Source organism: Amphiprion ocellaris, chromosome 6, assembly GCF_022539595.1.
Source record: "Amphiprion ocellaris isolate individual 3 ecotype Okinawa chromosome 6, ASM2253959v1, whole genome shotgun sequence".
NCBI lineage: Eukaryota > Metazoa > Chordata > Actinopteri > Pomacentridae > Amphiprion > Amphiprion ocellaris.
The window spans coordinates 32,284,365-32,309,988 of record NC_072771.1 but is presented as its reverse complement, the minus strand read 5'-3'; the positions used below and the strand labels follow the sequence as shown (position 1 = coordinate 32,309,988).

Here is a 25,624-nt window from a genome sequence, read left to right as displayed (position 1 = left end):
ATGCAATTGTATTACAAAGTAGTGTTTTCAAAGTACATATTTGTAAAACAGCATCTGCACAATGCAGACACTGACTAACCCTGACCAAATGAACCTGAAAATTATAACTGCATTACAAAATAGTGCCTGCGAACCACATATTTACAGCACAGAATCTGCACAATGCATTAAAAACATCTTTGTGTCTGTTCATGATATGGTTATAATTACATTGGCAAGATTCAGCCAGTTAGAAAGTAAAAATGAAGAAACCATTGCAACTACAGAGGTGTAATTCAATAGGAGGACATGTAAAAACAGTTAAGATGAGGTGTCGGGTCATGAAAGCAGATAGGGGAGTGACGCCAATGGTCTGGGAAGTTGTGTTTATTGTTTAATCCAAATATAGCGGCAGTCAGGTGTGTATATTCATTGTGCCATGGAATAAAGAACTTAGAGGATTCCCTGAATAATACTTTATGCCTTATTTAACCATGAATTTCTTTTCCTTGAGTGCAGAGATAACTGAAAATGGATTCAAACTTTGTTTTAAATTTTGGATCTAAGTAATTTCCCATTTTCTAAACCAAAAAATCTAAACTAATTCTGATTTCGCAGTGCTTAAGCACAGTCAAGGATCCTTCGTGGGGTCCTGAACCACAGTTTGGACCACTTAGCTACCACTTACAACAATAGCAACACACAGAGGTATGACTTAAAGATGAATTAGTCGCTGCTTTGCAAGACACAGTGAATGTAATTTATTAGCAGTTACACATTTCTCATTTTTATTGCATAAATATTTGAAATTCACTGCTGTCACTGAACTAAAACATGAAGTTACTACCAGGGAGAAAACAAACACAGGACCTTGGGGAAACACAGAGTTAGTGACATGTAATGGTGATACAGAACAGCATAGCTCAGGTGATCCCAAGCAGCCCCAACTATAAGCTTTATCAAATAGGAAACTTAGAAGCCTATGTCTTTTTAGAAACTGAAATTGTTGTGAGGATCATTCTTGACCATGAACTATAAACTCAGCTCAATTAAATGCCTATATTAAAATAAACTTGCTCCCACTGTATGTGTGCAGGTTCCAGGTTTCAGAATTGGCTGTAAGAGCTCAACTTTCCATAAAGTTACCACAAAAAACGCGCACCCAGTAAATGTAAACCCTGCAAGGCTCCACAGCTGGATGTGAGCTGAGGACTGTGCCTCCTTGTGGGCGGCTCTGTCTCACCAGGTTTACAGGAAACATGAGTATCAGGAAGTAGACAGTTTGGGAGATTTGTTGTGTCGCCAAATTTTGCTACAATAGTTGTTTTGTTTTACTAAGGACCGGATAAACACGGTGCCTTTCTGATAAACGCAGGCGTGAAAGCGGGTGAAGGAACTTTAAGGTAGGACTTAGTTTCAACTGAAAGCCGAAGCGCTTTTCTGCATGGAATTAAAATCGGAAAATAAGTTGCTGTAAGTTGCAATATCGGGAAACGTAAACAGAAAAGAGGATTTTGCTTGGTGTTTGAACGTTTCATTTTTTTATGAGCAGAGAGCTGAGATCATTATTGACATAAACGTGGAGTATAAAGTCTAAACCGAAAGCACAGAGGCATGTAGTGCTGCTGTAGTACTGAATAGGCCTCAGCAATAGATCTTTGATATATTGTTTAAATGTCAAATGAACTGTCAGCTGTGTCGCCTCTCATTAGTTGCATTATTTCTAAGTTTACAAATGTTTACGTTTGTGTTTATAAGCAATCAAATGCAAATCCTTTAGAAAGCCTGAATTGAAAGTAAAGGCCCCAAACAAGAAACTCAATGCAACAAAAGTGAATCCACATGTGATCATTAAAACCATACTGAGTAGAAGGCAGTCTCCAAATAGCCTTATTGCATAATTATGGTTTTAAACTGAGCTGTAAACACCAGAAGCGTCTCAGGTTTTGGACCTATGGGCTGCGTGTATGTCTGCATCATGGCTCCACATGGAAAAGAATCGGCAGAAAAACCTAAGAATATGACAGAGAGATGTCACGAAGATGTAAAAGCTTACAGGAGGATCGGTTGACAACTAAAAATCAGGCGAAGCACGGTTGCAGCAGTACTGAGGATGTACAGAGCGAGCCATGGTGCCATTAATCAGAGCCACAGTGGTTGTCTTATTGAAATTACACTAGAGACAGTGCTGCTTGCATAATATAGCTCTGAAAAACAGACAGCAAAGTGCTTCAGATTTGGCTCAGGCACAGTTATCGATAGAAATCACAGTTTGTGTGATGATCAGACACTGCAAGGAACGTTGCATAACATCAGCCTCTATGAACGGCGACCGTTGCTTCCTTATTGACACGACTGCAACATTAAACTTCGCTACACAACATGAAAAGAAGCCTGATGAATAATTAGAGCTCAGATTTCTTACATGAGGTGCAGCATGTTTGACATTACCTTGATTAGCCTACCACAGTGAATGCATAATCCTGACAGTGAAGCACATAGCTGAAAGTGTTATGATCTAGGGCTCCATGAGTGCAGAATGTGTTGGGGAGATGACATTTAAAGATGGCACCATGAAATCTAATGGAAATACCGAAGTTCTAGTTTACGAGACAACATCCATCTACAAGCACTTGGCAGAATATTGATAAAGATCCAGAACACGCTTTAGTAATTAAACAAGAATTTCTAAAGAAGAACAAAGTAGGGATATACTTACCTCTGGTGTCCACTGTGTATAGACAATTTAGGACATTACTGATATTGTTATAAATTCATCAGTTGATATAATAAGAATTTTTATTTCTTTGTAAATTAACTGGAGAATATGGGCCATGACCCTGAAGCTGCAGCACCTAAATGCATTTCTGCCATCATTGTTTGTATTATTTATGCCCATGCAAACCTTTCTGTTGTTACTTATCAGCCACCTGCAACACCAATCTGTCCCTTTCCACGTTTTGTCACCAGTAGGTCAAACATTACACTTCATAGCTCTGACTAAAGACTGTTAATCTAAGTGTTGTCTTCAGATTAATTGTTTTCTCCCACAAACAGTCCACAATCCAATTATTTTCAGTTCATACATATATATATAGGTATAAAACAGACAAGAAGCTAATTATCAAATCTGAGGTGTTTGAAACAAGTAATTTGGCATATTTGCATTAAAAAAATGTAAATGTAAAAAAACTGTTACTTGATTATGAAAGGTATCTGTGATTCATTTCTTGTCAATTCATTAATCAATTAACTGATTAGCTGGGTGAGCACTAGACCTCAGATATTCGCTCTGATTCCCTCTAGAAAGCTCATTATTGCAGGACATAGACAATTTTCCACATCTTTCCTGCTGCACTGAACAGGTTATGGTTAATTTCAAGGCAACTTTTACATGGATTCTTGCATTAAAAATCGAAGATGATGTAGTTCAACACCCGATCAGGTACATTTCATTATCGTTTTATCACACCAGCAGCTAAAAATCTATATTTTATGCATAATTTAGAGGGAATCTCATACAAAACAGTGACATTTAAATTATGTAGGCTTCATTAGTAGCGGAGATTTTGTCTTTATGCCTTCTTTGGTGAAGCATCTACACTTGTTGTAAGTAGATACTGACATTTTCTGAATATCTACTACAGAGACAACAAACAAGGTGTTTTTTTTCTGGTACCATCATTAAAGCAAGCTTTACGTTTTTGCCGTAGTAGTGGTCATGAATTTAAGTTTGTTCTTGTGTTTTGTACTGGCTGTAGGTGAGGAGGCCATGAAACGAGTCCCCCTGCAGCAGCCTCAGAGCTGTGGGCCCTGGGAGCTGAAGGAGCGACTCGGTACCGGAGGCTTCGGGAATGTCACGAGATGGCAAAACAAGGTACACAGTCCACACACACTGTTTACACACTGCTGCATCTTCACTGTCCTTTTGAGGAAACTGTTGCTTGTGGCTTTGATAGGATGTGATAGTAGACAGACTGACTGGAAATTACTCTGAAAAGAGGATGTTTAAAGAACAGACCGTTGCACTGAACGTTTTCAGTATTTAAATAGAAGCTTATTAAAGTTGTACTACTGGCATTTCCTGGCAGATGGTATCAACATCAGTGCAATTCATATTTTGGCACAAAAATTAAACACTGTAACAAACAAAAAACAGACTCTGATCAAACTTAAATGTCAAAACAATCTTTTGTCATATAGATGAATATATTTTGTCCTGTTAAAAACGAGTTCCTGAAACTTTAAAATGTATTAAGATTTTAACAAATAGAGATACATAATAATATATAAGTTTTTAAAATGTGAGTTCAGATAGCAAAACCTTCAGATGAGGATGGCCTGCACTTCCCTCTGAACCAACAGTTCCTGTCATGTAGAGGCATTCAGGGATGTAAAAGCTATAGTGTTGTCATGGAGACGGTGAGTTAGCAATGGAGTGCGACTGAAGACCATTTCTTAGCATCCGTTTGCTTACATTTTGCCAAACTTGCCCATTAAATGTACTGCAAATTGTCAGTTTTCTTCGCAATTTCAGTTTTATATTTACCAATTAACATATAGAAAATAATCCCTAGATTACTCTGATGCTAAAGAAACAGTACTATTTCTCAGGCAAGTTCTGGAGGTGTAAATATGCTCTTATTCATGATGAAGGAGGTAATGATATCCTGACAAAGGTGCAAGTCACGCTGTATTGTGCGTGCGGTTTTGGCTGAGTTATGAGTTACTCAGAGAGGGAATTTTGGCTTCACAACAACCTGTTTAATTAAAACCATTTGGGGTTTCACCTGCACTGGTTTTGAGCATATAATGACATCAGTCAAGGAAGTTGTTTTCTCTGTGCACTGAGCCCAGGAGAAATTGTGTCTATTGTAATGATTTCATTATAAGTCACAGGATAAAAGCACCATAGAGTTACATCATTAGCAATTGGACACCATGGGAATATGGACACGCCCGCTTAGTGGACCTTCCTCTTCCTCACTTTAAAACAGTACTGCAGTTGTATTACTCACACTGACTGTCAATTCAGACTTAGATCTGGCATTGATCCAGGCCACGTCAGCATGTGGATGTAATCCTGCATGAAGGAGAGGCAGGCACTGTAGTAAAACACCTGAGATTATGATCCTTTTGAAATCTTTGCAGTTGTAGTGTCAATGTGGAATAGCTTTTCCTGAACACTTTGGATCACCAGACGTGAGGTACACGGGCAACATCTGTCTTTCTGGGACCAGATGTGGTCATAATTGTTTTGCTGATTGAGGCCTGATTGAGATCTATCATCACAGACTCAATGTTGTAATTGTGACCGGTGTTGCATCTCCTAAATACTGACTTGAAGGGATGAATACTTATGCAATTTATATTTTTGTTTATTTAAATAATTGAAATTACCTTGAGTCTCTGTTTTTGGTCTTTTTTGACTTATATGGACCACGATTCAGTGTTAAGAAGCAATAAAAAGGTAAAACTTCCAAGTGAGGTGAATGCTTTCTGTCTGCACTGTACATCACTCACGTCACTCAGTACTGTAATATTTTGGCATATTTTATTCAAATATAGAAACAAAATTAGCATTGTCATGCTTTTTAATTAACTGTTGTTTACAGTAATCAAGGAACTGGTGTTGGAGAGAAACTGATGTGTTGTTTACGACTGTAATCACGATGCTGATTGTCATTGACACTGAAGGCTGGACTGTATCGGACGAAGGAAAATTACTTATAACTGCAGGTTCAGCGGCCAATGTGATGATTAAACTTCCTCTATAAGAAATTTCCTCTCTTCCTACATTAGTGACAATACTGTCAGTTATTATTAGCTCACTGACCACATTATGGGAAGCAGGAAGGGGCACCTTTTCCTTTTCCTTGATGAGAAACAGGTAGTGGCTGTGGCTCATCAATTGTGGAAAAAGATGTCATCGTCTGCCATAGCTTGTCCTCCATTTCCACTCTATATATTATCCATTTATCATCCTGCAGAAATACATACAAAACCCCTGAAAAGACATAAAATTTTTTAAACCAAATTAGCCCGCGTTAAGTATACATTGATCAGCCACAACTTTAAAACAACCTGCTTAATGTTGTGTATGTCCCCTTATTGCCGCTAAAACAGCGTTGACCAGTTGAGTCATAGATTCTATAGACCTCTTAAGGTGTGCTTTATTACCAGGTACCAAAACATTAGCAGTAGATCCTCTAAGTCTTGTAAGCTGCAAGATGGGGGCCTCCATGGATCAAACTGTATTTTTCCCCAGAACATCCCACAGACGGTCATCGGATTTAGATCTGGGGAATTTGGAGGCCACGTCAGCGCCTTAAACTATTTGTCATGTCCCTTACAATGTTCCTGAACAATATTTTCAGTGTGTCAGAGTGCAGTAATCTGCTTAAAGAGGCCACTGGTATTAGGAAACAAGGATGCCATGAAGGGGTGCGTGTGTTTTGCGGCAGTGTTCAAGTTGGTGGTACATGTCAAAGTAACACCCAAAATAATGCCGGGAGGTTTCCCAGCAGAATATTGTCCAGAGCATCACACTGCCTCTGCTGGCTTGCCTTCTTTCCATAGCGCATCTTGCTGCCACCTCTTCCCAGGTTAACAAATGCACCTCGGCTGCCCATATTACATAACAGAAAACATGATTCAACGGATCAGGTCACCTCTTGTCATTGGTTGAATTCTGATGTGCTCATTGTAGGCAGGAGTCAGTAAATGGTAAATATTGGCGCTTTTCTGACTCAGTGGTACTCAAAGATCTTTACAATGTGTTTCTCATCCACCCATTCACACGCCAGTTGCAACAGAGCTACCATGCAAGGTGCTTGCCTGCCATTGGGAGCAACTTTGGGTTCAGCATCTTGCCTAAGGACATTTCAACATGTAGAGGATTGAACCGCCAACCCGTTCTGCCACCCGAGCCACGGTTGCCCAGTGTGGTCACCAGTATGGGCACTTTGAGTGATCTGCAGCTACACAGCCACATGTTGTAGTGAACTGTGTGGTCCAGCTCCTTTCGATCACAGTCAGAACTGAAGTTTTCAACCATTTTTGCTACAGTATCTCTTCTATGGGATTGTGCCAGCCTTTGCTTCCCACGCACATCCTTGAGAATTGACTGCCTTTGACCCTGTTGCCATTTCACTGGTTGTCCTTCCTTTGAGCGCTTTTGGTAGAAACTAACCATTGCATCACCCCACAAGACCTGCTGTTTCGGAGATTCTGACCCAGTCATCTAACCATCATAATTTGGCCTTCAGCTCCTTACGCTTGCAGATTTTTCCTGCTTTCAAATCAACTAAAAGAAGTGACTATTTACTTACTGATGAATATATCCCACCTCTTGACAGGTGCAATAGTGACGAGTTAATCAGTGCTCTTTTCTGTTCCTGTAAGTGGTTTTAATGCTGTGGCTAAAGCATCATTTAATTAGCTCTTCATATGTTTTGCATGCAGAAATCTTAATTTTGTAAAGCAACTAGTAACTGAGCCAGTAAAGTGCAAATAACTCAAAATTTTGCTTGCTTAGCACCAGTACGCCAGTTAAGTTAGGGCTGGAATAAATCTCCAGAGAATAAATATACGTCAATGTGTGTGTATCTGTGTGTTTTCAGGACACGGAGGAACAGATTGCTATAAAGCAGTGCCGCCAGGAGCTGAGCGAGAGGAACAAAGAGAGATGGTGTCTGGAGATCCAGATCATGAGGAGGTCAGCTTCACTTTCACCTACATCGATCTGAGCAAACATTTAGTCCCTTTCTCTGTCACTTTCAATGCTACTCCTGTACAGAATACACAACAGGCACATCGCAGTTGATTACATTTTTCCGAGACTGTTGAGTGTTTGCATCTTAGCCACAGGGTGTCAGGGGAAAATACAATGAAGCACCATGATACTCATCATCCGGAAAACTGTATGCAGGCAGGATTATGTGTCAACATAAAACAAAACTATAGACCTGCCTGAAGATCAGAAACATTAATTATGATATGTATCTTGGCAGAGGCTCTTGTATTCTTACAGACAATGACCGTATGGCCTGATTTCCTCGCTTTTATGTTTGTTTTTTTGACCGCTGCATGTTGCTCAAGCTTGTGTCTCTGTTTACCAAAGATGCAGGAGTCTGTTTTTCCACTGTGATGCGTCTCAGCGTGTGACACAAGTTATTTTTTTAACTCGGCTGAAGAAATTGGTGATTTTCCCATTTCCTTTTTACTGAAAACTCCTTGATGCCCTGCCTTAAAGCTCTCTTTTGGCATGAGAGAAAAGTTTTTGGTTTGACCTGTCGTGACTCAGTGGGACATTCCATGACAAGTGGGTGCTTATGAGTTCGACATTTGACTTTTATGTCCCCATCTGCTTCATAAGTTTTCTCAAAATATAAAAAAACTAAATTTGTATCCTGAAATAGTAAAAATCACAAATTAAATAATTAGAAAGGCATGGACGTTTGGGTTATTTTGGTGACTTTGGTTATTTCTGGCTGCGTCACGAACCGCCTCCTCATTTTGCTCTGCTTTAGTGGGGCTTTATTTTCCACACACGCCCGTTAATAACCCCAGTTTAGGTGTCAGGTCACTGGGGTTGTGTGCCAGCTTATGCAGTTTGGGATTTTTTTGTGAGATATGTGTGTATTTGTCGTCATTTGCTGGTGCAAACATGCGTATAAAACCATTTCGTTCCTTGTCCCCACTTTAACAAGCGTGTTGTTTTCAGACAGACATGGTCACAACCGCAGCCCTCCGTGCACCCACGCTCAACTCGTGGAAAAACCACAGGGCAGGGGACACGGCAACCTACCATTATATTATTACTGCTACTTAACACAGATTTACGCATGCACACACACTGAATAACACATTACTCTGTTTTTGAGTTATGATGTGTTTATAGAGCTTGTATTGCAGTACTTTTTCACTCGCAAAACCAAAAGAAAACACTATATTTGTGGCACAATCTAATGCAGGTTTCATCCCACTTGTTCTGTCTGTGCCGAATGATCTCAGGGGAATCTGAAAAATCTAAAAAACATTTATCTTATGAGAACATATATGCAGTCATGTAGACCAGTTCTACGTATCTTTGGGTTTGTTTGATTATTCAGTAATTTTACCAAACACTATAGATTCGCAGGTAAAACATAACTAACAGTAACTTAACAACAGCTTGTTATTCTAGTGATGACTATCATGTGTCTCCTGCTTTTCTAACTGTTACAACACTGATTACATGTCGTGCAGTGTTATGGTTACAGGGTGAACCGTTTTCCTGCTCGATCTGGTATCAGTTTGAGTTTGTTATCGTTATATGTCTGCTGTATTATTAAGGCCTGAACCCCGTAACAATCAGAAACACATTGTTTCAGTCCGAGTTATGAAACGGCGGAGAAAGAAAATAAAAAACAGAAGAGGAGAAAGTAAAACAACAGTTCAAAAGTCGGACTCTACAGGGTGTAGAGAGTTGGTGATCTAATTGGCTTTGACGATTTTTGCACGTAATTGTGAAAGAATGCGAGTTTTAGATGTATTTGTTGGACAGTGCGATGCAAGTAATGTAAGATTAAAGGCAACATCTCTGCTTGTGTGTGACGTAGGTAGAAAATGAAAATAATAGTTCAGATCAAAGCCAAAAAATGTGTTTTTAATACCTAGAATTCAGCTTTTTCTGTATTGATAAGTCAGATTTTATTGATCCCTCACTGGAGAAATTTAGATGTGACAGAATTTTGAACAATAAGGCTGAAAATAAAGTTATAATAGAGACTATGCACACCTTGTACGTGTATAGGTGCCTTTGCATTTTTCTCTCTTTGTTTTTTGCTTGTCATTGACTTGTTTCTATCATCACACTTCTAAAACATATTCAGCTAAGACAAAGAAAAATTGCATATAAGATAAACTTCCTATAACTTATTGACATATTCAACCAGGGTGGCAAGTAGACGGTTTTTCGTTTAAGACAAATCTATTGGTAACCAGGTGTCTACATATGATACAATGAAGGAACTATCCATGACCGATGTCTGTCTGTCTGTCTTTTACTCACTCAGGTTGGATCACATTAATGTGGTCGCAGCCCGAGAAGTTCCTGAAGGAATGGAGAAACTGATGGCCACCAATGACCTGCCGCTGCTGGCCTTGGAGTACTGTCAGGGCGGAGATCTGAGAAAGGTAAAAAGTCTGGTGTGTTGGCGAGTGTGCATGCACATGTGTGGTTTGTGTCACCGGATTTTAGCCCAGTGAAATTTGGGTCACAGAGTTGAATCACAATGAATCAGCAAGGAGTGGGAATCATGCGTTGGCAATTTCTATTGAACCACTTTTCTCTCAGCGAAAGGGCTGAATATGTTTTGTCTGTTTAAACCTCTATTTCCGTTTATGTGTGTATAACAGAAATGACATGACATTGTGCATTGATGCTGGAACCACAAATGTGACTATTCCATGCATGTTTTTGTGTTTCTCAGGTCTGACTTGTCCGGCAATTGTTTACTGTTGATTTCGGGACATAAATGTGGTGCAGTTTGTTTTGTTTTTTTAAATTTAAAACCATGTGAGCTGGCAGGAGAGGAAAATGCCAACCATCACAAACCACAGTGTCATAAAAATTTCAAAGCATCCCAGATGGTCAAAAACTAAGCGTCCGAGTTGGGGGCAGATGGAGCGGTTTGTGGGCACAAAGAAAGCGAAAAAACAGCACCATCCTCTTTTGTCCAGCCTGCCGCAAGTTTCCAGGACTTTAATGATTTAGTTTAAAATAAAACAAATCAAAGTCTTGACACATCAAGTGCTGATTTGTCAATTCCCAAGACTGGTTATAGAAATGTTCCTTGAAATTGAATCAAGTGCGAAAATGTGATAAAACTTTGGTTCTTGAATCTGGGCCTCCTTTGTAATAACAATAAACTTAATGAACGGAAGGTTTTCTGGAAGAACAAAAGAGCAGAAAAGTGTAAAACAGTAATTAATAAAGACAGATTAATGAGTTCTTTCCTCTACTCCCTTGTATTTTTTTCCTCCCATGGTTCATGTTATTCAGGTCTCGGGTGTCTGTGTTTGTTCTCTCTGCAGTATCTGAACCTGCTGGAGCACTGCTGTGGACTGAGGGAGGGCTCCGTTCTGATTCTGTTACGTGATATTTGTGAGTATTTCATGCAATCTCCACCTTCAACACGGCTCTTTCTAAGTCGTGTGAGTGTGTTTGAGATGGTGATGCATTAACTGGGTGATGGAGTGAGCTGGCAGCGTGATTAGTTCCCTGCAGTATGGAGGAAATGGATCTGGTGAACAGTATCATGATGTCATCAGCGACCTAAACCACCAACCTCTTAGTCACCATGGCGACAGCTCACACTCATACATACGCTTACGTCAACAATCGGACTCTTATTCTCTGTATTTCAAACATTAGATAGTAACGCTAACATCAACTGGTGCTCTGCGTCTGTCGCCATCTAAACAGGTCCATATGGTGTGGATCACATTTATCTAGATGAGGACACACACACATTCATAAACACACACACACACACACACACACACACACACACAGTGAAACTCCTTTTTCCTGTTACTCGCTGGTGGACATTTCCTGATAATGACTGATGCCCTTTAAAAGGCTTCATGAGTGAAGGGAACAACACTGGCATGTACATCCACACCCACCAACCTACACACACACACACACACACACACACACACACACACACACACTCAAACCGTATCAGGTACCTAAAGGTTACGAGTTCCACTTCGCGGAACACTCTTTGCCAGCACACACACTAGTCACGCTTTGACGTAGAAGTAAAGTGACATTGGAGTTTCAGTTATGAATCAAGACTAAACCTATTAACTTACCTCCAGTTGGAACAGACTACATGTAAATGTGACTCCTACGGGTCTAAACATCAGCCGAAAGTCTTGTTCTCGCTGACCTCTGGTGGTTTAATTTCTCACATTGTTGCAGTGAAGTGTGGTTCAGAGTGTGTCCCACATTTCCTGCCATGTTTATCAATGATTCTGGGTATGATCAGAAGGGAAACCATCCATCCATTGTCTATACAGGGCACTGCTTTATCCTGTAGAGTACAGATAAATAGTGATCATGATTTTGGATTCCCAGAATTAAATGAACATGATTGACTGCCAGATTTGACATTTGAAATGAGCTCTGGTTGTAGAAAAGTCAGTACATAGGAAAAGATCATTCTCAAGCCATGTTGTTACCTGTTAAACAATTAAATGAACATGACTGACCACAAGATTTGACATTTAATATGAGCTCTGTTCATAACAAAGTCAACACATACGAAACATTCCATGTAGATAACATCACTCAGTTTCAACTTGGGTAAACTTGGGACTGAATCATTTCTTGGTGAAACCAATCTAAAAAAGTTGGTAGCGCCGCTGCTACCAGTAGAAAAGATCTCAAGCCCTGATGTTACCCACTGAAGCTGTTTTTTTCCTTTGGTCTTTATTAAAAATATTACCACCTGAAATTAAATATTTTATTGAGATACATTTGGCAGCTGTGTGGTTCAGCTTTACTGAAAGCCTTTTATGGCTCTAACGTGAGTTGCAAAGTTTGATAAAACTGAAGTCCAAGTTTTAAAAAAGACAAATCAGACGAAGTTGTGTAATAAGAAAAAGGTGAACAGATCTGACCTCTGTAGTCTGCTCCTCATTTCAGTCAGCTCAAGGCTACATTTGCTGCTACCAGTATAATACAATACTGTTTACAGTCAAGTTGCATTGTGGGTAATGCTGGTTAAAGGTTGTGACATGGAAGAAGAATGACAACATCTCTTTTTGCTGCATTTAGTTATGTATTTGCGTAGTTATTGTTAAGCTGTATGTTGCATCAGTTGAGAATAGAGCGGCCTGCAGTATTAAAACGATGTGACCACAAGCTTTTCTCTGCATTTTCATTGAGTTACTTTTAATCTGAAAGGAAAATCTTGTCTTGAGAATGACATAAATGAAAGAAGTACAATATTTACATCGGAGTGTGACTAATATTGAATTTTTGAGACTAAAACCAATATTGATTTTTCATTTGTTTTAATAAGAATCCCCAAAATCTGATGAGAAAACTAACTTGTAGCTCATCTCTGGGGGACAAATTACATTTTTATACTGCAATCTGTTGTTATTGTTAGTCTTCATTTGCACACCAGCATCAATACATGCATTAATCTAATATAAGCCTCTTGTTTACATACAGCATTAATCTTCTTGTCGGGAGACTGAGCCATGAGTGTCAGGTTTATAAAGGCAAATTTTACTGACAAATATTCTTTTATATATACGTGCACCATACTTAAAAGAAACCTTTGCAATGCATAGGACTCTAATATTGCAGTCTTTTGTTCTTGTCTTGTCTCTCAGCGTCTGCTCTAATGTACCTCCATAAGAAGAGGATCATCCACAGAGATCTGAAACCAGAGAACATTGTGCTGCAGCAGGGAGAGAAGCGAGTGAGTTAAAGACCCAGTGAACCATATTGTTATGACAAATACACCCAAACCACAACAGAGAGACTTTTTGCCTCCATGCGGGTTGTGTGGAATAAGCAGAAGACACTCGTCTCTCTCTCATCTCCACGTTTCCCCTCGCACTGAATGCTTAATGTGGAAAACTCAATATTTTAAGCTTGTACTTGCAGTTACAGGGAACTTTTGGGATCAGTTTGCTCTTACCTTCCTCTGTGGCTCCCTTTATTTCGTCCATTATGTAACAGATCATAGCATGTGATCCTCAGGCCTGCAGAAGGATGCAGCAGAGTGAAGGATGTTATATAACTGAGGGCAGACTTATTAAAGAGGTTATATATTCATGTTTATGCACACGCTGCAGTCTTTATAGAAACGGAGCCATACAAACTTTATCTGTGTTGCGTTTATATTTTTTCATGAACTCTTGTTTTTGTCTTGCATCCAAGAGAAACAATAAATCCAACATACAGATTGAAGTTCTGGTGTGGGAGGTTATTAAGGCAGAAGATGTTATAATTAAATGAACAGAAAAAAACGTCAAAAGTAAATTTTCACTCATGTAGTTTCCCAGGATTTAAAGGAATGATTTGGTGCCACGCTCATATCTGTGTATTGAATTAAAAGATGCAGCATCCAGTTGACTGAGCTTATGAAGGGATGTAAACATAAGAAAGAAACAGATAACAAGGCTAATGAAATCTGTTTACCAGCACCTCTACAGCTCACTGATTTACTTGTTATGTATTTTTTATTATTTATTTATTCTCAACAAAAAAGCAGTCTATTAAAAGTATTAAAATGGGAATTTTCCACTTTACGGAGGTTATGTAGTAGACTTTTTTTGGCTCGAGCAGATACAAAAGTGGCTTTGATCCACCAGACGAGGAATATGCTTTCTAAGAATTTCCTAAAATGTCACAATAGAGCTTTAATTTTTCTGTGAAAATTAAAGGTATATTTGAATTTAAAGCTGCAGCATCCAGTTGACTAAGTTTACCAAGGAATGTAAACAAAAGAAAAAATCAGATAGCCGAGCAAAAAAAATCTGCTTTCCGGCACCTCTATAGCTCACTAATGTACACATTACATGTTTTTGTTTAATCCCACCAAAAACCACTGTATTATAAGATGAATTTTCTGCTTTATGGAGGTTATTTGCTGGACTTTTTGTTGTCTCAGACAGCTACAAAAGTGGTATTGATCTGCCAGAAAGTGAATATGCTTTCCAAGAATTTCACAAAATGTCAAAATATACCTTTAGTTTGTCCATTTGTAAGTTCTTGACCTTACTATACTATACTCTAACAAGCCCTGAGTTGACTTATGTTATGAATTGACACTAAATAAATAAAATTGAATGGAATTGTAATTATAGGACAATATTTTGCAACCTAATAAGACTTTTTTTTTCTTTGCTCAGTTGATCCACAAGATTATAGATCTCGGCTATGCTAAAGAGTTGGACCAGAGCAGCCTTTGCACGTCGTTTGTTGGAACGCTGCAGTACTTGGTAAGTAATTACAGTCAACACATTTACACTCAACCTCCTCACTACATTCTGGATCATAAAACCTGAACCTGTGTGTTTTCCTTTCACTTCTTTCAGGCTCCAGAGCTCATTGAGAGGCAGAGGTACACGGTCACTGTGGACTACTGGAGCTTCGGCACTTTGGTGTTTGAGTGTATCACAGGATTTCGGCCTTTTTTACCAACCTGGCAACCTGTTCCCTGGTAATCGTCAAAAGATACTTTTATCTGAAGTGTGCGAATAAGTTAAAAGTCTATCAGAACTAGTTTAAATCCTGTTTTCACCTTTTTAAATCTTACTTTTTGCACGTCTGATACTGAAGTTTGGCTTGATAAACCGAACAATGATGTTATTTAATGTTCAACAGTGATAAGTTTCAGAGCAGGTAAAAGTTTTTGTTGCGTGACTGGATTTTAATGCTCAGTGAATATAGAAATAAACATCAGCTTTCAAAGAATTGCAGGATATGTGGTTTTGTGCCAACGTCAATGTCCCTTGTTCCTCACTGTGAAACTGAAGGGGCGTCTGCTTTGCACAGAGCAACAACACTTTCCCATAATTGCAGAAACTCTGTCTCTGTGTATCAGGTCAGACTTCACCACAATCAAATTGTGGATAAAATGGGAAAACCAATAGCCCACTCGTAAAGAAGATATTTAACCCAAAACTAAATTGTTTTCTCTTACATAATCCATCTGTATGCTTTTTAGGCACAATAAACTCAGCCAGAAGCAGGACAATGACATTGTTGTCTACGAGGACCTGTCTGGGGAAGTCCGCTACTCCATGCATATACCACAACCCAACAGCCTCAACAGGTGATTTTACGTGTGACGCAAACACGCATGAAAATGGTCATTTAAGACTCTTGTTATCTCAGTCTGATGCAGTTTTGTTGGCAGTCTGTTATTAGAGAAGCTGGAGAGTTGGCTGCAGCTGATGCTGAAGTGGTGTCCTCAGAAAAGAGGCAAAGACGACAGCGATAGATCCAGCGACTGCTTCTCCCAGCTGGAGCTCATACTGCAACTCAAGGTTCACTGAGAAACTTGTTCATTTATTCTTTCACTTTGTAGAGACAAAACAAGTCTTTGAATTTGTTTCTCATGGTGAAGCTGTAATTAAGGGCAGCTTTTCTAACTTTCAAAGACCCCCTGCAGTGAAAATTAGGTGTGTTTTACCTTGTTAACACGTCCACATGGTGTTTTTTTGTAAGCTAGAAGACATTAAATGAATGAAATAAGCAGTCGGCACTATGGCTGAGCATTTCCACCGTTGATTATCTCAAAAGTGGGTATTCAGATTTCATGGAATTCATACATAGCAAACAACAGAAACCAATCCTGTCAGCTAGTGAGCTGAGGATTTCTGTATCAGTTTTCTTGTTCAGAATCAGTTTCTGGTTCAATCACGTATGGCTGAATTACTGTGTTTTAACTTGCCATTTTTTAGTGTAGAGAAGTTTGATAGTGTTTGAGCTGAGTCATAGGTGAGCTGGTGTGTTTGAGCTGCAGTGAGCAGCGGAGGGATTGATGAAAAGAGAATCAAGAATAGATATTCATAATGTATGGAATTGCATGTAAAGATGTTTGGAATGGTAGAAATAATATTTTAAAAGCTTCATAGTTTTCATAGATCTACGTTGTACTTCATGGATTTGTATACTAGAGGAAGTAACAGCAGTTACACCCAAATCATTTTAGGGCACAAAGGCTCTGTTTTCATTAAAAAAGCAAACTTCTATATTTTTGATACACAAAGATGAGTTTTTAGAGGTTAAATCAATAAACACAGGGTGATTTTCAAGTTTGATGGCGTCTGAGGGGTTTGTGCGTCTTTTTTCACTGCTTAGCTCGGTACATTTACTTGTTCTATGTTCATGATCTTGGTGCGTCTCTGTTCCTTCAGCTGGTTCACGTCCTGAACATGATGACCGCTAAGATCCTGACGTACTCAGTCTCGGATGATGAGACTGTGGCCAACCTGCAGCTGAGAATAGAAAAAGACACCAACATTCTGGCGGCCAATCAGGAGCTGCTGCTGGAAGCGGGGATCGCCTTGGAGCCTAATGGGCTGGTCACGCAGTGCGCCATAGATTATACAGTAATGTCTAACATGAACACTGTACACGCTTTGGCAGAATGCTCAGCAGCTGAATGTAACGATGTACTGATTCAGGTTAATGTTATCATCTGTAGGAGGTGGATGGACGACGAACAGACTTGCCGCTGGTCTTCTTGTTTGATCGCTCGTCTTGCAACTATGAACCCCAGTTTGCTCCTCGAACGCTTCCTGAAAATATCCGCTTCGTCCGTGAGTGTGAAACTTATTTTTCTGTCAACTCAGGATATTAGAAAGTATATTGTCTTGTGATGTGCCTTTATTTTTATGCCCTCGTCTGTTAGTTAAGTTGACTTTAGTGGTGCAAAATTCACGAATATGTGAATATATAATCATCGAGTAATTATTCATTTTTGTCGACCAGGTGAGACGTGTGTTCTGTTAGGATTCCTGTAGTAGTGTTGCATTCGACTTTTGCTGCATAAAGATCAGAAACAAATAATGGAAGAATCTAATTTAACCATAATAATACATTTTGTTTCTAATGCACTTTTCATTTAGGCAAAATCTCAAAGTGCTACATTGAAGATATAAAACGGATAAAAACAAAGCAATCAATTTATTTCTCATAGAAACCGACCCAACGAAGCTCCTGGCTTACAGTGCTCTGAGGAGGACTTGTGGCCAGGCGTGGCACACCATCCGCTCTCTGAAGGAAGACTGGCAAAGACTGCAGCAGGGCCAGAAAGCCGCCATGTAGGACACATTAATGCACACAAAAACCTCCCACCTGCACCTCCACCTGTTTGATATGGCAAATAAATATCTTTTCCGCTTTCTTTCAGCATGAGCCTGCTGAGACACAACTCCTCGCTGTCCAAACAGAAGAACGAGATGGTGTCCATGCACCAGAGACTCACTGCCAAACTGGACTTCTTCACCACCAGCCTTCACATTGACATGGACAAGTACCAGGAGCAGACAGCCACTGGGATCGGTACATTATGTTTGTGGATAGCAGGAGATTTGCACTAAAGCTATATTTAGAAATCAGAAGTTGCACATCTGCTTTTACATCCAGCATAAACTGTTTATCCAGACTTGACTGTCTAGAAAAAGGCAATCTGACTCATGATTAATGTCTTTCTAGCGTCAGAGAAACTGGTGGCTGTGTGGAGGGAAATGGAACTAACTGCGATCAGCTGTGGTCAGGTAGACTTGAGTGTGTTTTTGTGTAAGCAAAGAATATTCCCATGTGCTTTAAAAAAAGACTAAAATGCAGGTTTTGGTGTCCAGGCCAAGGTGGCTGAACTGGAGGAGGAGATGATGCAGCTGCAGCCAGACATAGTGGATGTACAGAGGCAGCCGTGGAGGAGCGGAGAGGCCTTGGACACACTGTAAGTCTGAACCAAACTTCACCGTAAAAATAACAGAAAGAGCTGCTCTGTGATGTCCGACTGCTCTGTTCCTCTCTTTGATCCGCAGTGAAGGAAAAGCCATGGAGCTGTTCCGCAAACTCCGAGAGAAACCCCGAGGTTTGGATTTTTCATCCTTCAGCTCGCTTCTTATTTAACACTCGTCACGGTGCCTGCGAGTGAAAATAAACTTCATTTCGCATTCTCCTGGTTTTCCTTCCTTTTTCCTTCCCTCTGCTCAGACCAGAGGTGCCAAGGAGACAGTCAGGAAGTGGTTCGTCTGGTGCTTCAGGCTGTGCAGTTCTACGAGAGGAAGCTCCGAGATTTCTACACACACCTCAGGTACTCAAACAAAACACCACATATTTTTGTTAAGCTCTGACAGTAATTCAAACTGCTCAACTTCCATTTGGGATTTTGATTGGGTGCGAGTTTACAGGCACACTTACTGCAACACAGTGGCTTTATTAAAGGTCAAGACATGATTTATTGTTTTTTATGCAGATAAATACAATGCACAATGAACGTCATCAGAAATGTCCCCATATTTAAGTCAGGGATACCTCTGTGTCAAAATATTAATTGCATAGCTTCAATTAATCTTGAAACTGATATCCAACTCTTAAGTTGTTGCCAAACTGGGGCAAAGACCGTTAATTAAAGGATCTGCACACTGACACTAGTGCTTTGAGTTTGTGGCCTGGTAAACCTTTTTCATGGTAGCAGGAAAGACAAAGGGGAAACTTTTTTTAGGCTCACTTGAATCAAGCAAGACAGTGAACACAAAAGCACCAGCAGGAGACTGGACCTAACTTCTGTGTTTTCTGGAACAGGACAACAGTTTCTATTCTCTGAGCTGCAATAAGTGAAGTGGAAGTGTGGGTCTGTGGCAGTGTGAACGTTTGAACACATAAATTAAACAGATTGTCACCTCATGCACTGAATAAAGAGCTGGATTGCATGTGGGATTTCATTGTTTGTACTTTTGGATGGTCAGATTTGTTTCCATATCATTTGATCACCATTTGGTTCTGCAATGTGTGGAACAAATACCGAGGCGTTTGAAAGTATATGTAAAGTGGTTTTCAGCACATTTTGAACTGCCAATATCCATACTACTATACTGTATAGTACTAGCATAAATGTCCCAATACATTGTTTGTCAAATGCAGTTTCCCAAAAAGGAAGTCCTACGACGTACGGTTGCATTTTGCAGAATGCATACCAACATGCTTTTTTGGCCGTTTCGACTCACAATCCTCTGTGTCTCATTACATCAGTGTCTCATGTGAATATTAGCAAGATTGAACCACCAAGATGGTCAAATGCTTTAAGATCAATAACATGATAAACTGTGTCCCAACTGTGTGCACGCTGCATGCAGCAGTGTGTACTTTGTAGGGAAGCTGCAGGGCATACAGAAAGAAGAAGACAATGTTTGTCATTTAGAAAGCAAGGATTGACCCTGTTTGGCTCGTGTTGAAAGCATGAACTGGAATGTTGGGCCTTGAATAAAGAGAAAATTTATGAAAGGAGCAAGTCAGCATGTGATTCTCCTCTTTCAAGCAGTGAAGCAGCATTGCACAGTACCAGCAACCTGGAATTAGTGTATCTAAGTTTGAATTTAGTTGTTTTTAAAGATAGGAATTCTGCATTTTCCTGCTATGTCAGACTAAAATGTCGAAATGTCGAAAAAAAGGGCATTTTTGCAGTACATATGTTGACAAGTGCAAATAATAGCTTCACTAATATTTCTATTTAAACCTCCTTTAAGGCTCCCCCATTGTGCATGTGTGTGTTTTGGCTAAGTTGAACTCTCAGATGTAATGAGACGACCCATTATTGTTATTAATCACATATTTGCTTTTCCTGCTTTGACAAGTAGAATACTTTGCTTGAAAAATGTCTGTTGAAACAAACAGGACTGTCTGATGTGTACACACCCACTCAGCCCGAAGAGGAGCTCTAATGAGGCAGAATAAGTGAAAACACTCGCACTGGTGACTTATTAACATTTAACTGTAATGTAATGGCCAGGAGTTAGTGACACATATTTATAACAGTGTGAAAAGTCACAACCTTTTATTAATTAAGGATGTCTTTTAAAAATATGTCATCCAGTCTGTGCTTACTGTTTGTTTCCAGTGTCATTAATACAGGATTGTGGATTCTCAAATAATTCCTGTTGCAGCTTAACTCCAAAAAATGTTCTTTTTGGGTGTGTTACTGCAGTAAGACAGCTGTGTGCCGTCAGCGTGTGATGGAGCTGCTGCCGAAGGTGGAGGGCGTGGTGCAGAAAATGGCAGAGAGCGAACAGGTCCTGATGAGTCTGCAGGAGAAGCGTCAGAGGGAGTTGTGGTTCCTGCTCAAAGTGGCCTGTGTGAGGATGCACAACCTGTTCACAGACACACAAAGGCTGCGGTCAAATAGTCAGAAAAATGACATCCACATAGTAAAAAACAACCATGGTGCCTAGGAAATGCTACTTACCATTAGGCTATGTATTCATGTGATACTGGATATTGTTTGTGAGGGTCTGACATGGAAGTTGCATTGATTTTAATGCTGTTGCGACAATGAATTGTGGGATAGTATTATCTCCTTTCATTTTGAAAGGATGGATCAATGCTGAAGGAGATGAGAAAGCAATCACTGAAGCACCTTTTTCGTAGCATTTAGAGAGTTCGACCAGCTCTCACAATGATAAGCAAAAAGACTATTAGACCGCAACTGAAGTCAGTCCCAGTTAAGCTCCCCTTTAGGGATGAATGCTTATAATTGTGTATCATGTTTTCACCATTCAATTGGAATACCAGTTCCAACATGCAGTTGTAAAAAGCCCAGTCAGTCGCACAACTGTTTTGTGATATCTTCCATAATACGAAGGTGCCGTAGATTGTATTAACTTATTCAGAATAAAGTGCGTCTTCTTGTTTTGTGCAGAGTAAAGTTCGCAGCCCGGTCAGTGGGAGTCCTGATGGATTACGAACGCCTTCGTCAGTGCCGCCGCTGCTGACGCCCAGACAGAGCTTACAGCAGTTGTGAGTGCACTTTTAAACACACACATATTGGCATGTTGTCAGTCTCGCATTCATGTTTTTGTGTTTTCATGTGGACAGGATATTGTTTATAGAATGTGGAAGGAAAAACTGTTTTAATTGATGTGTCAACGAGAGCTGATGCTACTCTTCAGTTTTTTTTTTGGCCTTTTTTATTAGATAGAGACAGTCAAGAGACTAACAGGAAAGTAGGGAGAAGAGTGGGGGGACGACATGCAGCAAAGGGCCGCGAGCGGGAATCGAACCCGCGCCGCTGTGTCGGAGACCAGCCCCATACATGGGTCACCCACTTAACCCGTTGAGCTAATACAGGCGCCCCACTCCTCTGGTTAACCCCTGAACTGACAGTTTCTGGGTGTTCCCCCCACATTTTTAAGAGCACACGTTTCAGTGCAACCCAAAATGTGTTCTTGTTATGGTTTGTGTGGAATTTGAACCCAAGGTGAGTGCACACAGAGCAGGCGACAACTAAAACAGGTCGTTATTCACGAAAACTTACTCAAAACAGTTACAAAGCCAACTATGGCCAGAACTCACAATGTTGTGGGAGGGCGCGGGGAGTCAGGCTCCAGGAGAGGAACCGTCCAGGGTCTGCAGAGTCGGAGGCTGCACGGAGAGGGCTGCACGGAGAGGGCTGCACACTTCCGGTCGCACATTTAAAGCATTTTTTAAAAGTTACCACAATAGATGATCCCTTAAGTACACGAGTTACGGTTTAAATGCAGAACTTACGGCTTTAAAGGATGATTTCACTCAAAATATACTTAGAATTTAAAAGTTTTTTTCAAGGAGTATGCCCCTTTTTTTTTGCCCCAGTAAGTTTTTCTACAGAGGCTGTACTTTCATGCATGTTTATAACGTTAAACATGCATAAATAAAAATGTTTATAATGTTAAACATACATAAATAAAAATGTTTATAACATTAAACATGCATAAATAAAAATGTTTATAACGTTAAACGTGCATAGATATAAATGTGTATAACGTTAAACAAATAAAACGTTATAAAACAAACAGCCCTCTTGGTGCAGCCCTCTCGGTGCAGCCTCCGGCTCTGCAGACACATACTACTGGCTCACGCCGGCCAGTCGGTACAGTCCTATGGGAGGGGTGCAGGCTGCTCCAGCGGCTCAGCACTGTGGTGTTGTCTCATCGGCTGGAGACAAGTCAGTAATGCAGCATGGTCCCACGTCCCCTGCCGTGTGAAGCTGGTCTTCATAGCAGCAGATGGAATGAGCTGCAGGTGTGAGGCTCTCACAGCTGCATCTAATCCACTAATCAGCAGCTGCTGATTAGTGGATTAGATGCAGCTGTGAGAGCCTCACAGACCAGCTGGGCTAGACCCGTGATAGTTCTATGCAATATCAAAAAAAAGTTAGTTACTCATACAAAAAAAGAGTCTGACTTCTTTATTCATTTTACAAAAACTGAAACAAGACATACAACAAGTGCTCACAGGTAGTATCAATATTAGAAAAGGGGGGTGGCTCTAGATACTATAGATGTTTTACTGCTTTAGTACCTTTTCAGTTTGTTTCCACACTGGTCTCCCCTCTGCTCTATGTAAACACAGCCTGCAATTCAATTGAAAAGTCATAGAATTTTTGTGGCATAACTGTTAGTTGCAGCTAAGACTAATGGCTTCAATGTCACAAATGTCACATTTAAATTTATTTTTTTACAAAATCTAGTTGGACACAATAGTTTATTTTTGGCAAACATTTCAAAGACGTATAGAATAAAAGGATTTTGATTTGAAATTCTGCAGTCCAAAGGTTAGATTTGGTTTTCCGATTAGTTCAAGGACTGTTGGAAAATTGAAAATCAAACAAATCTTTACATTTTTATATCTTCTTGCTCTGAGATATGGTGTTATTTAGTTTCTTTTTTTTTCTACCAGCCATTGATTAGTGGGGCTTGTGGGGTTAACATTAATAATGGATGAAAATCAACTTCATCTGACATTTTTTAACATATCTGCCAACCATTTAAGTCAAAGTTATTTGAGCTTGACCAACACTGTCCAGTTTTCTTTAAAGACAGAATCACAGATTCTTTCAAAAGGCACAAACATGTGTTGTGATGAACTTATCGAAGCCACCAGTAACGTCTGCATGAATCACTGGGTGTGTCTGCAGTGATGAGTCTCTTGTGGAGGAGAGCCGGACGTTTGAGAGTCGCCTCCAGAGTTTGCTGCACGACACCATCCAGGAATCAGAGAGCAGTATGGAGGTATGTACACACTCACAGCCGTCTCATTTTGATGCCAACCAACTGCCTGCTGTGTGTTTACGACGGCTTTTGTGGTTTTTCTCTGAACAATGTGTGAAGCAATTAAAAAACAGAACGCTTTGTTTTTGTCCAAGATGCTGAGGGAGTGGACGTGGCTGAATGGATCCCAGAGCTTCTCCAGCGACCTCTCCTAAACTGGGTTTCATTCTTACCTTACATGTGATGCTCTGCTGCCTCCATGTGGATGTGATGTCGAAATGCATGAAGATGTACTACCAGCTGCTTAGTCTGACTGTGAATGGAGTAGTAGCTGCTGGCACATATTTACTTAATGAGATTACAGACTCTTGTCTGACTTTGTAGGGATAAAGAGGATAAATACTTCCAACCTGTAGTGCACTGAAGCGAACTGTGTCGCTCATTAGGATTAATGTCAGAGAGATTCCTTAGCATGTAATCTCATTATTTACTGTTTTGTAGCTTTAATGGAGCATTTTGGGGAATATTGCAGTTCATTATACACAAATCAACCATTTCACAGGTATTGTTGTATCAGATCCTAAACTAACTACAGGTTTTTAAGGCAAACTTATATGCCAGGGGTGCTTTTCATTACAATGACTTGTGATTCATCACATCCTTTTTCCTCCTCTGACTCAGAATCTGTTCCCCCTCTGTCATCATGGAGGTTTTTCCAATCTGTTAAATATACCTCGAGGAGACTTAGAGCGAGGAAACACACTTGTATCTTACCTCTCAAGTCCTACCTGAGAGGAGCAGGTACATACGAAACAGACATGTTAGCATCAGGTAAAGCAGCCCTACAAAATCACAGTTTATGGAGAGGATTAGACAGTCGGATCCCACTTTAACCCATAAAACAAGTGACACGTTTTCTTTAAATTTACATATAATTTGGTGAATGTAAATATGTAAAAATGTTTTACAGAGATTGTAAGGAGAAATACTTCCGTCTTGGGTCTGGAACTACTTTTTGTTGAACTTCAGAAACCACAGATTGTATTTTAGAACTTGTGTACATTAATCTTAAGCACAAAATTATATTTTAGTCATATTCTAAAATTGTCCTGAGCCTGATCTAGGTCTCTGGACCACCTTTATTAAACTTTTTTATTTTAGATTTTATTGTAGTAAGACAATCTTTTCACCACATGGCTGACATTTGCACCTGTAAAATGTTGCTGAGTGACTGCATGATACTTCAACTGTTGATGAAAAGTAGGTTGGGCACAATAAGATGAACGCCTGTATCACATGGTGCTGTTACATTACAGGTGTCGCAAATGTTACATTTTTGTTGAGAGGTTGGGTGTTTGGTAGGATGGTAAGAAAACATGATTTACGGTCTCAACTGTAACTGATGCAAAAATAGTCACATTTATAAATTTAAAAACTGTGAAAACAGCTACAAAACTGACTTAACTAGTATTTATTGGTAGTAATTCATTAATATTGAATTTTTACTCTTACATCAATTCAATATGGTGCGCCTTTGTCTTGATTATTTTCACATATCGCCTCAATGCTGCACCTCCTGTTCCTTCCTCATCCCAACGCCTGGAGACAGACTGTATATAGATCCTACAATGTTACACCATGTGAAGTGTCTGTTGTGTATATGTACAGACATTATGGCGTTAAGATTATAATGTCAGAAAAATCATAATTTGTAAAAGAAAATAGAATTTTGTATCTTGTAAATGATGTTTTCTTTGATTAATTTTCATTGTTAAGGGAATGAGGGCACTGGTTTACTTTTTCTTTTACCTGCATGTCAATCAAAACAAAATAAACATCAAAGAGAAAACGCACAACCCGTCTAGAT

The 25,624-nt window shown here is 39.7% G+C and overlaps 1 protein-coding gene across 1 annotated transcript; it reads left to right on the top strand.

Annotated features, from left to right (window-relative positions):
- Nucleotides 1–1,220: 1,220 nt before the first annotated feature.
- Nucleotides 1,221–25,621, top strand: ikbkb (inhibitor of nuclear factor kappa B kinase subunit beta). Its single transcript, XM_023283472.3, has 22 exons — nt 1,221–1,382; nt 3,741–3,856; nt 7,602–7,696; nt 10,038–10,158; nt 11,059–11,128; nt 13,378–13,466; nt 14,905–14,994; nt 15,091–15,215; nt 15,723–15,830; nt 15,915–16,044; nt 16,918–17,112; nt 17,208–17,322; nt 17,703–17,826; nt 17,916–18,067; nt 18,221–18,282; nt 18,367–18,467; nt 18,556–18,605; nt 18,728–18,827; nt 20,718–20,865; nt 21,429–21,526; nt 23,685–23,778; nt 23,913–25,621. Exons 2-22 carry the CDS (start codon nt 3,752–3,754, stop codon nt 23,970–23,972), a joined length of 2,232 nt encoding a protein of 743 aa, XP_023139240.1. The 5' UTR covers nt 1,221–1,382; nt 3,741–3,751; the 3' UTR covers nt 23,973–25,621.
- Nucleotides 25,622–25,624: the final 3 nt, after the last annotated feature.